Source organism: Drosophila mauritiana, chromosome 3R, assembly GCF_004382145.1.
Source record: "Drosophila mauritiana strain mau12 chromosome 3R, ASM438214v1, whole genome shotgun sequence".
NCBI lineage: Eukaryota > Metazoa > Arthropoda > Insecta > Diptera > Drosophilidae > Drosophila > Drosophila mauritiana.
In genome coordinates this window covers 7828170-7839666 of record NC_046670.1, presented here as the reverse complement: position 1 = coordinate 7839666, position 11497 = coordinate 7828170, and the positions used below count along the sequence as shown (strand labels likewise).

At 44.7% G+C, this 11497-nt stretch overlaps 3 protein-coding genes across 7 annotated transcripts; 1 reads left to right on the top strand and 2 right to left on the bottom strand.

Moving 5' to 3' along the window:
- Positions 1 to 108: 108 nt before the first annotated feature.
- Positions 109 to 5115, bottom strand: LOC117142394. Its single transcript, XM_033306341.1, has 4 exons — positions 4829 to 5115; positions 2932 to 3059; positions 724 to 1121; positions 109 to 650 (listed from the first exon to the last, which is right to left on the bottom strand). Exons 1-4 carry the CDS (start codon positions 4890 to 4892, stop codon positions 527 to 529), a joined length of 714 nt encoding a protein of 237 aa, XP_033162232.1. The 5' UTR covers positions 4893 to 5115; the 3' UTR covers positions 109 to 526.
- A 384-nt stretch (positions 5116 to 5499) lies between these two features.
- LOC117142391 (mitochondrial import inner membrane translocase subunit TIM44) lies at positions 5500 to 11444 on the bottom strand. Of its 4 annotated transcripts, none has more exons than XM_033306334.1 (4): positions 11051 to 11441; positions 7844 to 7924; positions 7243 to 7780; positions 5500 to 7175 (listed from the first exon to the last, which is right to left on the bottom strand). In XM_033306334.1, the coding sequence occupies exons 1-4, from the start codon at positions 11258 to 11260 to the stop codon at positions 6511 to 6513; spliced, it is 1494 nt and encodes a 497-aa protein (XP_033162225.1). In that variant the 5' UTR covers positions 11261 to 11441; the 3' UTR covers positions 5500 to 6510. The 4 variants fall into 4 exon arrangements, with proteins under 4 accessions (XP_033162225.1, XP_033162228.1, XP_033162224.1 ...); XM_033306337.1 differs by lacking the exon at positions 11051 to 11441 and adding an exon at positions 8037 to 8338; XM_033306333.1 differs by having other exon boundaries at positions 7243 to 7924; positions 11051 to 11444.
- LOC117142393 (protein nanos) lies at positions 8647 to 11057 on the top strand. 2 transcript variants are annotated; one of them, XM_033306340.1, is made up of 4 exons: positions 8649 to 8951; positions 9009 to 9396; positions 9968 to 10434; positions 10507 to 11057. In XM_033306340.1, the coding sequence occupies exons 1-4, from the start codon at positions 8913 to 8915 to the stop codon at positions 10768 to 10770; spliced, it is 1158 nt and encodes a 385-aa protein (XP_033162231.1). In that variant the 5' UTR covers positions 8649 to 8912; the 3' UTR covers positions 10771 to 11057. The 2 variants fall into 2 exon arrangements, with proteins under 2 accessions (XP_033162230.1, XP_033162231.1); XM_033306339.1 differs by having other exon boundaries at positions 8647 to 9396.
- Positions 11445 to 11497: the final 53 nt, after the last annotated feature.

Here is an 11497-nt window from a genome sequence, read left to right as displayed (position 1 = left end):
TTTAAGCAGCTGTGTGAATCATAAAAGATTTAAAAAAAAGTAACTTACAAGAACTCACCATCAAAAAGATCCATTAATAACGCGAAATAAAAACGCCAAAGTAAAATATTCATTTACATTTACGTATAGTTTTTATTATCGATTACCAACTTGGGTTCTATGCGTATTGTTAGTGCAAGGACGTACAAAAGAATCTCTAGAACAATATCACAGAAACTTACTAACTAATTGGTCTTGTCAACTGCGCTGTTAGAAATCGGCGTGACCTTTAGCAACGCCATTAGAGTGTAATTGGGAAGCGGAATGCTTTTCAACTTGTCGTGGAAATTTATGGCATACATTAGACGATTGAGCACCTTCTCTCCTCCACCATCCTCGCTGAGGCTGCGATGAATTGTCATCGTCGTCGTCTCGTCTGAATTGTGTGGTGAGTGTGCACTTTAAACCGAAACCAGGTCCAATTAAAGCCCACCGTCGGATCGGATCGAATCGAATCGAATTGAATCGGACCAGATTTCGAAACGGACTACGCCCTAGGCGTAGCCGGCGTCGTGGTCGGTGCATAGACGTGATAATCGACGTCGTCGACACCAGCCGCTTCCTCCTCCAAGTCGTGGTTGACCAGTCGTTCGCGCATTCCATACCGCTGCCTGGTGATGGTGAAAAGAGATGGTAAATGAATTAGCACTCTGGAAATTAGAGCAATTAGCCAAGAGAACTCACTCCAGGTGCGAGCGCCATATGACCAGGCCGGCGTACAGGCCGATGGAGACCAAGGCCAGTGCCACCACCACGACGCCGAGCAGCACGTGTCCCTGGCTAACCGCATTCGGCTGCATGACCACCGGGCTCATCTCGATGTTCTCGGAGGCGAAGGTCTCGGTGTCCGTGCTGAAGACCACACCGCGTCCCTTGAAGCGCTCCTCCAGATCGTCCACGTCATCCATGCTACTGTCGTCTTGGTCGGCATCGCCGGACTCCAGGATCTCCACATCGTACTTGTAGTTCTGTGCCAAGACCAAATTGGTGGCCGAGTTCAGTTGGTCCTCGTCGCGGTGGGGATACGACCGATGCAGCTGCTCCTCCGATTCCGCCTCCGAGTCGGAATCGTAGGGAGTATCCTGCGATTCAAATAAAATACAATTTTAGTTAGTATAACATGCAAATATTAGTCAAGCTTCATTACTAAGCGATCAACATGTTTAAGCTGAATTTAACGTATGTTCACTAATTATTTGTCATATTTTCGTATGTATCTATAAATTATCTTTCATTGCGTCAATTTATTTTTCTCTGTGTATGCAAAAGAAGGCTCGTGTCATCGTTGCTGCTTTCACTGTCGGCTGAGTAATTGATTTTCAAACGGCACGTGATTCTATGCGAGTTCTATGCCGAATTTGGAACTCACATTTGAAAGTGGGCGGTGCAAAAGTCACTGAATTGTGGGGGCGTGTTTAATATTTTTTAAAGTGCCTTTTAGCTTCTTGAGATCATCTTTACTTATGCAAGCGAATATAGTATCTTTAAAAATCCGGCTTTCAAAGTGCTTCTCATAAGTAGAAATTTTAGAGATTGTTAAAAAAAGTCATAATCAAATTGTAATTGCTTTGAATAGACTCATTACTTTCCCCTGTTATTAAACAAGTTTTCAACCAGTACGCTTTAAAATTGAGCGTTCTATTTAGCCAGATAGTTGACATGGTAACCGAGACTAACAATTAAAACTGAAATATATCCATGGAAATCGGAAGCCTCGCTGACTCACAACTGAAAATTTCGAGGCTTTGCGTAAGCCAAATATTAATCATCGCCTAAAGCAGAGACTCACCTTACTTATGTCTCAATTACCCGAGTTAAGGTGATAACAGTCTGCTTTCCAAGCGAAACAGCTATGGAAATTGGACTCATCTCAGTTTAGTTTCACTTCCAGCTGTCTAAACTAGCCAAGTTATCAGTAAGGTCGCTCGAACTTATCTTGCATAATATGTGTGTTAGGTTACCCCTACTATTTTTCCATAATAAAAACCGAGTTGTTTTGCCAAATGCTGACTACCAGGGATCACTCTCACTTACTATAACTTGTATCTTGTATCCCCAATTGCCCTTTGTATATGTAGATTGCTGACCCCGATGACCGTCGAGATCGAGATACAAACTTTTGTAATTACCAGTAACAATACGTGACTGGTTTTACTGTCTCTGTCTCAATCTCATTTGCTTTTTAGCCGCTCCATCTCGTGTAATTGGCCGATTTGTTAACAACTAACGATTATAAGCAAAAAAAAGGTGACAAGATCGAGTTGGGAGATCTCGAAAATCGTAATCTGATTGGGGATTACCCTTGTGGGGATCCAAAGGGGTTTTCAAAACTTCATTCATTCAAACGTCACGCCAGCCGGAGGGATTACCTAGAATCCGATTCCATGGTGACTCACCCAAGTGCGGGCAATATGGTTGGGGTATTATCTCCCGCATTTATAATGCCTCCACTCCGATGGAGTTTCGTGACTAAGGCGTTAGGGGGGCACACCCCCCTCTAGACCAAGTTTTTTTCTTATAATTTTATGCAAAGTTACTGTGCGTGAGCTTTTTTATTTTTGTCTTTATAAGCGTTTCTTGGCAGCCCCTTAAAAGGCGAACGCTGCGCGTGTCTTCTGCTGGCTTTTGCATTTAAATCAAAGTGAAAAGTAAATAAACATTTTTAAAAAGCGTAAATTTCCGGTTCTGGGTAAAAATAAACCCGAAATGCAGTAATGCATTTGGCCTGGCTCGTATTTCAGCTTCTGGGGTCGTTCGTTACTTAGTGCGTCAGTGCGTCACTGATTCCAGTCGGAGTGGTTTTGGTCTGGCTTTGTCGAGTTGTCCCGTTGCCCGGCTCTCTTTTGGCCTGGCCCAGTTACCCATGCCCAGCGTTTTGTTTGGCCAACTCACCTCCACGACAGCTGTCTTATTTTTGGCCGCCACCGGCACTCCTCGTGCTGCTCCAGCTCCTGCCGCCAGATCACTCAGCTCCTCCTTCGTCTGCGGTTTGCTTAAGTCCTGCGAGGGCTTGGCTTGGGCTAAAAGAGAAAGCAATTAAGCCGAAATGAGATAATGCATTCGGTTGAATTAGCCGGTATTTGGTTACAGCTTATCGTGCTACCTGAATAAGAAAACACAGATCTTCTCGGTTTCAGGGGAAGCGCAAATATTTACCCTTTACCCCGAGATTCCGCAACTAGCACCTTTCAGCCAAATTGCAGATATGTTTCCTTATCAGCCAACTGCGATTTTATTCAGAACTAACCAGACCCAGACAATACGAGTTGCTTTTTATCAGTTGACAATGAATTTGGGGTTACGCTTGCTGGCAAACAAAGTTAAAGCGTGTTGCGGCTCAAAGAAACAGCATTAATTAGCACAGACGAGGTCAATGAAATAGCAATGCTGGCTTCCATAAAATAGGGAAAACATGTGCAACTTAAAAATATTGTATAATGAACTTAATAGCAATATCCTATATCCTATTTTCCGAAACTCAATAACCAACTTTAAGCATTCCATTCCTACTTCAATCACTGCCACTGTACACCTTAAGATTTGTTTGAATACGTATGGTTGTTTTGCAAACCTGTCCGTATATATATATATACTATATAGCAGAACTCAGACAATAAACACATTTCTAATGCCACAAACGATTCGCCAATGCCAATCGCTTTGGGATTCGCATAAACCGCTCACGAATCGCGTCAAAATCGCGCGTTAGCTGGTGAGCTTCCAAAAATTCCACAAACAAAAGCCAATTAAATTGGTAAAAAGCACATGATACAGCCATGATGTCTTGCAATTTATTGCATTCGACATTCGTAAGTCACCCAGTTTTGAATTCAGTACGTGACGATAGGCCAAAGCCTCGAGCCGAAGAAAACTTGATCCACTTTTGACAAGTGTCAAAGAGTCGGGAATTTCTTATCAGTAAGTTGCGGGTGCTAACATCTTTAGCACAAATAATATAAGTTAAACCCCAGCTCATAAAGTTCTGACACCTCGTAAGCTGCAGGAAAGCACGGTAGTTATTTGTTATAAAGTAATTTCGTTGGTTATATGCAGGAGAAGTATGGAAATTTTAGGATTTATGTAAAAAACCTATGGCCAGATGATATATAACTTAAATTAACTGGCTTTCTAGCTTAGAAACTAAAAAAAAAACATGAAAAACCAATGCTAGAATGTAAGCTTTAATTTTAACAAATTGTACTATTAGAATTTAATAATTTAAATAAAAAAATCTGAAACCCAATTATCCATCTTTTGGCAGGATCTATACAACATTGCCTATTATTTTGACCACAACTGTTAACTTACAATGCCTGCGTATCGATCATTTACCAATATAGCGCAGCAGGCCTGGCGAAATCTTATCTGCACTGCTAGCCAGCTGGATGGATGGAGTCCCCCCGTGGAATTAAAGTCTTGCAATTTAATTTCGCGACCTGGCGGGACCTTGATGGACGACGATTCATTGCGACGGGACGGCGGGCGGTCGACCCATTCAATAAAACCCCATATTTATGCGCTGTAAACCGGGCGGGCATCGCCACAAAGGCGGCCCGAACCGGACCTGGTCTTCGATCTTGGCCTGGCACTTAAGGCAAAGGGTGAACCGTAAACTGTTAGCTGTCTAGCCAAGTGGCCGCTCCATCTCGATCCCATCCAGCTGCGCTGCAAACTAGTTTCGCTGCAGAAGTGGAGAAACATCGAGTGTGCGTGTCTCCGTTTGGGTCTATATATCTTGCTGCGCCCGTTGTCACTGTGGATATATCTTTTTATCTGTCGTGGTACTTACACTCCGCCAGCAGCAGAACCAACAGAAGTGCGCTGCTGAGGAACAAACTTTTCCGCAGTGCCATATTGCGAATTTATGTAGATATGCGGGCACCGTCACTTCCTTTATCAATTAGCTCCTTATCACTCACGCACAGGTTACGCGCTACTCGATCGCTGGACTCTTTTGGATGATTAAGCGCTCGTTCGGCTTATTCTGCGGGCCAACTTGAAAATGTTTATTTTATTTCTCCGCTGCCCAGTTTTACGTGCGTTCGCGACGAGCTTTCCGTGCGGAATGACAAACTCAAGCTGAGAGCCAGCGGCGTTAACCCTAACTCTGTTAACTCTCTGTTAACCGATCGAGGTAGTAACATTGGCTGACTGTTGGGGGTAGTCGAAAACCAATAAATTACTTAGCTTACTTAACTTTGCTCGGATTTTACCACCTTGCAAGTTAACATTTTATTTATTATTATTATTATTCAGTAAATTTTATTCCTGATATGTATTCTTTTGTATATTAAGGTAGGACATTATGATTTAGAAAATAAAATATTTATAGGCTGTTTAATGCTAATTATTCATCAAATAATTTCTCCTATTTATAATCACTATTTTTGTGTTCAAACATCAAAATATTTTTTAAATTTTTGAGATATATGAATCACATGCATAGAAAACAATGACTACTTAGGTATTTTCAAACATTTTTATTTGAGCAACAAACTATTTTCTCCCTCAAAACAGCAAGTGTATGGTACTCGTGCTACTTATTAATCAAGGTGAAATTAAAATAAAGCATTCCATGTTTTAAAAATGGATTATGTAAAAGTATTGGATTTTTTATTTTGCCCACTTGGTAGCAAGTGGCGCTTACGGATGCCCAATCCATTGGGCAACCATAAACTTGGATGTCTGTGATTAGGGTAAGGTAAGATAACACTTATTTCTCAAGAATTCGCCAGCTGCTTAAGTGGTACATGTAAAAATATTGAAGTATTTTTATTTTTCTAGACATTCTGAGTGGCGCTCGATGTGTACGTACATACAACTCTTTGGATTCTGTGTGTACAGTCAATTTACGATGCCCAAGCTGCCCCGAGCGAATTCCATATTTACAAGAGAAGGGGTATGGTGGGGGGGGGTGGGTGGTTGTCAGGAGGGGTAGGGGCCTTAAAATACCTAAACTCAACTACACTCAACAATTTGCTTATGGTCACTACTTATACGCCTTATACACCGGCGGTTGCACTTTAAGCTTCAACGTTATAGATTTGGCCAGGACACCAGCGGAGGAACCACGATCCCGACGGCCAATCCCCGCACCGGACACTGCTTCCGTGCTAGCCGGAAGTGGGCCGGCGGGGGGCGTGGCCGCAAGGAACGGCCAACCGGGGCGTCATTTTGGGGGATGAGCCGCGCCGGAGCCGGCAGTCTGCTGTGCCCGGAATTCGTGGGGGAATCGTTCACGGGACCGACCAGCAGCCCCTGCCGGGCGGACGCAGTTGACTAGTGGCGGACAAAACTTTCAAAGCAATCGAAAACGAAACCTTTGTACACACTTGATAGATTCCTGCGGGTCGAGTTCGTGGTCAGTTCGTCGTCAATGCTCAGTGTCCAGTAATCTTTTCGTTTGTTTTTTGGATGAGAAAATGAGGGAAACTTAAACGGCTCGGTAAAAAAGAAAGGCGTGGCAGCGCGCTAAACAAATTGCTCTGAGCTGTTGGCGGACAGCTCCATCAGCCGCCAGGCAGCCTTGGGGTTGAGTTCGTTGCGGTCGCGGCACAGCACCCAGACGTAGTGCACCCGCATCACCTTCTCCGGATCGCCCTCGACGACCTGACTCTTCTGGTCCCGCACGCACATGATCTGCTGGGCTTGGAACGTGATGATCAGTACCGGGCCCTGCTCCATGACCTTGCCCATTGCCAGTTCGATGTTCTCGATGTCGAGGATCTTGGAGTCCAGGTACAGGCCGGCCTTCTTAGCCTCCTTAATGGGATTTGCGATAATATTGAAAGTGCTCTCAAAGCACCAGTCCTTCAGAATCTCCAGGTCGCCACGGACAATCGATTCCAGAATATTTGGAATGATGTCCGTTTCGCAATCGCGGAGGAAATCCTTCTGATCAAAGCTCGGATCGATTTTCACCAGCTCCGTCATCGTTTCCGAAAGCTCCGTCTTTGAAAAGAGTCCGCCCATGACGTCGGACACTTTGTCGGTCAGCAGGCGGGAGGCACGGATCACAGGGTTCTCAGACTCGTCGTATTTAACCTTCCAGTCAAGCACCTTGTTCACGTAGGTATTGTTGTTCTTGAAGTTCTCCCACGACTCGTAGAACTTGGAGTCCTTGTGCAGCTCCATACCTGCAAAGTAAGATCACATTATGGCGATGACCTTTGAACTTATTGAATGGAAAAGATGGAGACTCACCAGTGGCTTCCGTGTTGGGCTCCACAACGCGATCGCTATCGCTCATGTCGAGCTGGACGCGCTTGCGCAACTGGGCAGGAGCACGATAGACACGATTCTCTATGCTTGCGCTGTCCATCTCCTTTTTGATGGTCGTCGTCGTGTTAGAGATGGCCTGGAAAGCGCTGGTCTGGCCCAGCTTGCCACTGGTGTCCGAGATCGTGTCGCTGACCCCCCTAGCCTTCTTCGAGAGCTCCTCGGTAACCTTTTTGGCCAGATCGGATTTGCTGGCGTCCTCTAGAACATCACCTACACGCTCCTTGATGGCGCCCAGCTGCTCCTTCAGCATGCTAGACGACTTTTGTGCCTCCGATTCGACAATGTTAAACTTTTGCCGCGCTGACTTCAGGGCGTCCGATTCTTCTAGCTTCTGGGCCTCCTCACGGAACTTTCGGATATTGTCCTTGATCTCCTTGTTCTTATCCATCTCCGCCTTCATGTTGTCGAAGAACTGCGAGAAGAAGCCGGCCCTGCGACCTGGCGCACTATAAAAGCGGGGCTGGGGAGTAAAGTCATGACTTAGACCGGTTGCGCCATGGGGTTGTATAAGCCAAACTCTAACCTGCTGCTGTTGCAGGTTCTGAGAGGCCTGCTGGCACGTGAAGAGACAGGCGCGATCCCGCGCAAGGGCAGCTATTCTGTACTGCAAGGAGAAAAAATCATTGAATGTTTCCCCCTTTTTAACCTCGAAATATGCACATGTAAGGACGGATGAGCGCGAACGCCAGTGATGACCGGGATCAGAGGTAACCTACCATGGTGGGGATTAGGTGACCGTTCGCAGGTAGTTTGATCGGAGCGAAAGTTCGGGAGTCTGGCGTCAGAGGCTCTAAACTTTATGTAATTCCTGCCGCGAAACACGCACGTATCAAGCAGTCAGCTGTTCTCTTCGTTCAGCGCGCGCCGGTGTTGCAAAACGAGCGCTCGTCGCCGGCGGTGTCTCGTGCGATAGTTCGTTTTGTCGGTATTCCGATGTTCCCGCGCCGATATCATGTGATGTTGTCACAGTGCGCGAAATTCGAATGGTGGTGTGCAGTGATTGTGTTGTGACGGCGAGCGGCGCGTGTGGGTGCTTAGTTTTGGGAGATGTTTTCGTATTTTCTTGTTGATAACTCAGGCTTTGTTGCTGTGTTGTAGTACAAGTTCCCATTGCGCGGTGTCCAACGTTTAAATAGTGGCACATATTCTTAGCAAGTAAACATTATTTAGCACATTACTAAATTTCTAATAAATTGTTTTCTAAAATTAAGTTAAACTTACTTCACTTTTACTTTTCTTAAAAATATCGATATATTTATTATGAAAAAAATATCTGAAAATCTACATTATGCCACCTCTAGACAAGAACCGTTAGTTGGCGCGTAGCTTTATCAAAAATTCCAGGAATTGAGCCGAGGTTGTGCTGTACGCTTGGCAGTTGTTTCAAGTTGTCTAAGGGACATACGGTTTTTTTTTTTTTTGCCTCTGCGTCACGATTTTAACCCAGAAGCGAGTTTAGTTAGATGTACATTATTATTAGATAAAGAAGTATCGCGAATACTTCAGTTAAATAAACTGTGCTTGGTTTTTGGGTGAGGATTTGTGGAAAGTAGAGTGCGCGATAACGGTAACTTTCGACCCGGATTTTCGCCATGTTCCGCAGCAACTTGGAAGGCAGTGGCGCAGCAGCAGTAGGTGTTGCAAATCCTACCTCGTTGACTCTGACTGGAAAGATTTTCCAATTGCAGGACAACTTTTCTGTTTTTCACGCCAGAGGAGGACTCAACATGCTCGGCCTGCAGGACTTGTACTTGGACACCAGTGGGGTCAACTCGTCGGTCGCTTTGAGTCCGCCCAGCACCCCCATTACGCCGGTGACCCCTGACCCGTCGACGTCTGCGCAGTCGACGCACTTTTCTTTTCTGGCCGACAACAACGCAGCCACCGCCAATTCGCTCCTTCTGCAGCGACAGTACCACTACCACTTGCTGCTCCAGCAGCAGCAACAACTGGCCATGGCGCAGCACCAATTGGCGCTGGCTGCATCAGCGGCAGCGGCTAGTGCGAGTCACCAGCAAACGGACGAGATTGCGCGATCCTTGAAAATCTTTGCGCAGGTGACAACGGGCCCAGCAGGTAAGAAGAAATGGCGAATAGCGATATGGCGTCGTTTAAAACGGAATAGCCAAAAACAATGCGCGAGAGCGAGATGACTATCTGAACAAGTACAGTTAAGCCAAAGTCAATGGCCATGGGCTTAGTTAAAAGGGGAACGAAAGCACAGAGCAAAACAGAAGTGTTTAGTTAAAAATTGTGTAAATTAATAATTGCTACAGATATCAGATTTTCGCAATTTATTGTAGTATATTTTTTATGACGCTTTATGTTTCTTACTATGTTGTATGTGCTTTATAATATCTATTTGCGTAACAATTGTATCCTCTTCAAGAGGTTTTTCGAGCGCCTCTGACTTTTCGTCCATTGACCTTACCATTTTCGCTAATCCCTTTCTTTTTTTTTACTTCGGAAAGCCATTTTGCGTCTTATATTTTCTACAAGTTCTCAGCTTTTTCTGGTTTGTTCCTGTTTTTTCTTTTTCTGCAAAAACTAATCCGTATTTGCTATTACATTTTTGAAATGCAATTGAAACGCGAATACTAAACAAAGATCGATCTGGAAAAGGTAATGAAAAGCTTGCTATTCGCAGAAAATGCGGCTGGCTCGATGCAGGATGTGATGCAGGACTTCGCGACCAACGGCTATGCCAGCGATGATCTCGGTCGCATGTCCTACGGGAGTGCTCAGTCACAGGCGCAGACGCAACCGCAGCAGCAGCATCAGCAACAGCAGGGGCTGCACCTGCCACTGGGCCGCAATCCTGTCCAGCTGCAGGTCAATGGCGGCAACTTAATGCCCATGCCACTCGCCACCCACTGGCTGAACAACTACCGCGAGCATCTGAACAACGTGTGGCGAAACATGTCGTATGTGCCAGCCGCTCCCAATACAATGGGTTTGCAGGTCCAAGCATCGGCCACTGTGTCCACCAATCTCGGCGTGGGAATGGGTCTGGGATTTCCCGTGCAGGCTGAACAGCTGCGCGGAGCTTCTAATCCCAGTAACAATAATAACAACAACAAGTTGTACAAGCGATACAACAGCAAGGCTAAAGAGGTGAGTGGATCTGATCCAGGATTCGGAGAATTAAAACGTGCCAAATATATTTGTTATCTTATTCCCCAACAGATCAGCCGCCACTGCGTCTTTTGTGAGAATAACAACGAACCAGAGGCGGTAATCAATAGCCACTCAGTGCGAGACAACTTTAACCGAGTGCTGTGCCCCAAACTACGCACCTACGTGTGCCCCATCTGCGGGGCATCTGGGGACTCGGCGCACACGATTAAGTACTGCCCCAAGAAGCCGATCATCACCATGGAGGATGCGATCAAGGCGGAATCGTTCCGCCTAGCCAAGAGCAGCTACTACAAGCAACAGATGAAGGTTTAGAGAGGGCGAATCCAGCTGGAGCAGAGGCTCTGGCAGCTTTTGCAGCGTTTATATAACAAGAAATATATATACGCATTCCGATCAAAGCTGGGTTAACCAGATAGACAGTACGTTTAAATAGCGCCTGGCGCGTTCGATTTTATAGAGTTTTAGAGCGTTATCTCGTGCCTATAGTTCTAATAGTATAGACAACGAACGATCACTCATATCCAAGTCAATAATTCAAGAATTTATGTCTGTTTCTGTGAAAGGGAAACTTATTATGTTATAGAAGACTTACAATATCGTAATACTTGTTTAATCGTCGTGGCCGATAGAGATATCTTACAATCCGAAAGTTGATGAATGGAATTGATCTGCAACTGGTCGCCCTCATTTCGTAAAATGATCGTTTGCGGCCGAAAAATTTCGATATATCTACAATTGATATACAATCTTTACTAAATTTTGAAAAAGAACACTTTGAATTTCGAATTGTCAATCGTATCATTAGAATTTAATCTAAATTTAAATCTTGCTAAAGGAAATAGCAAGGAACACTTTCGTCGTCGGCTACACATTCATTGTAACATTTTAAATTTTGACATTCCGCACTTTTCGATAGATATAAGCGAAAAGGATTTTTATTACATGTATCGCAAGTATTCATTGCAACACACATATCTATATATATATATGTTATATATTTATTCAATTTTGTTTACCATTGATCAATTTTTCACACATG

Excerpts from the sequence above, each read along its gene's own strand:
- LOC117142394 (XM_033306341.1), bottom strand. The coding sequence starts at position 4,892 with ATGGCACTGCGGAAAAGTTTGTTCCTCAGCAGCGCACTTCTGTTGGTT. Across the intron at positions 1,122-2,931 it reads ATAAGACAGCTGTCGTGGAG|GATACTCCCTACGATTCCGA; the intron begins GTGAGTTGGCCA and ends TTTGAATCGCAG. Across the intron at positions 651-723 it reads ATATGGCGCTCGCACCTGGA|GCAGCGGTATGGAATGCGCG; the intron begins GTGAGTTCTCTT and ends CACCATCACCAG.
- LOC117142393 (XM_033306339.1), top strand. The coding sequence starts at position 8,913 with ATGTTCCGCAGCAACTTGGAAGGCAGTGGCGCAGCAGCAGTAGGTGTT. Across the intron at positions 9,397-9,967 it reads GGTGACAACGGGCCCAGCAG|AAAATGCGGCTGGCTCGATG; the intron begins GTAAGAAGAAAT and ends TGCTATTCGCAG. Across the intron at positions 10,435-10,506 it reads ACAACAGCAAGGCTAAAGAG|ATCAGCCGCCACTGCGTCTT; the intron begins GTGAGTGGATCT and ends ATTCCCCAACAG.
- LOC117142391 (XM_033306333.1), bottom strand. The coding sequence starts at position 11,260 with ATGATACGATTGACAATTCGAAATTCAAAGTGTTCTTTTTCAAAATTT. Across the intron at positions 7,925-11,050 it reads TAAACAAGTATTACGATATT|TACAGAATAGCTGCCCTTGC; the intron begins GTAAGTCTTCTA and ends TTCTCCTTGCAG. Across the intron at positions 7,176-7,242 it reads GCCCAACACGGAAGCCACTG|GTATGGAGCTGCACAAGGAC; the intron begins GTGAGTCTCCAT and ends CTTACTTTGCAG.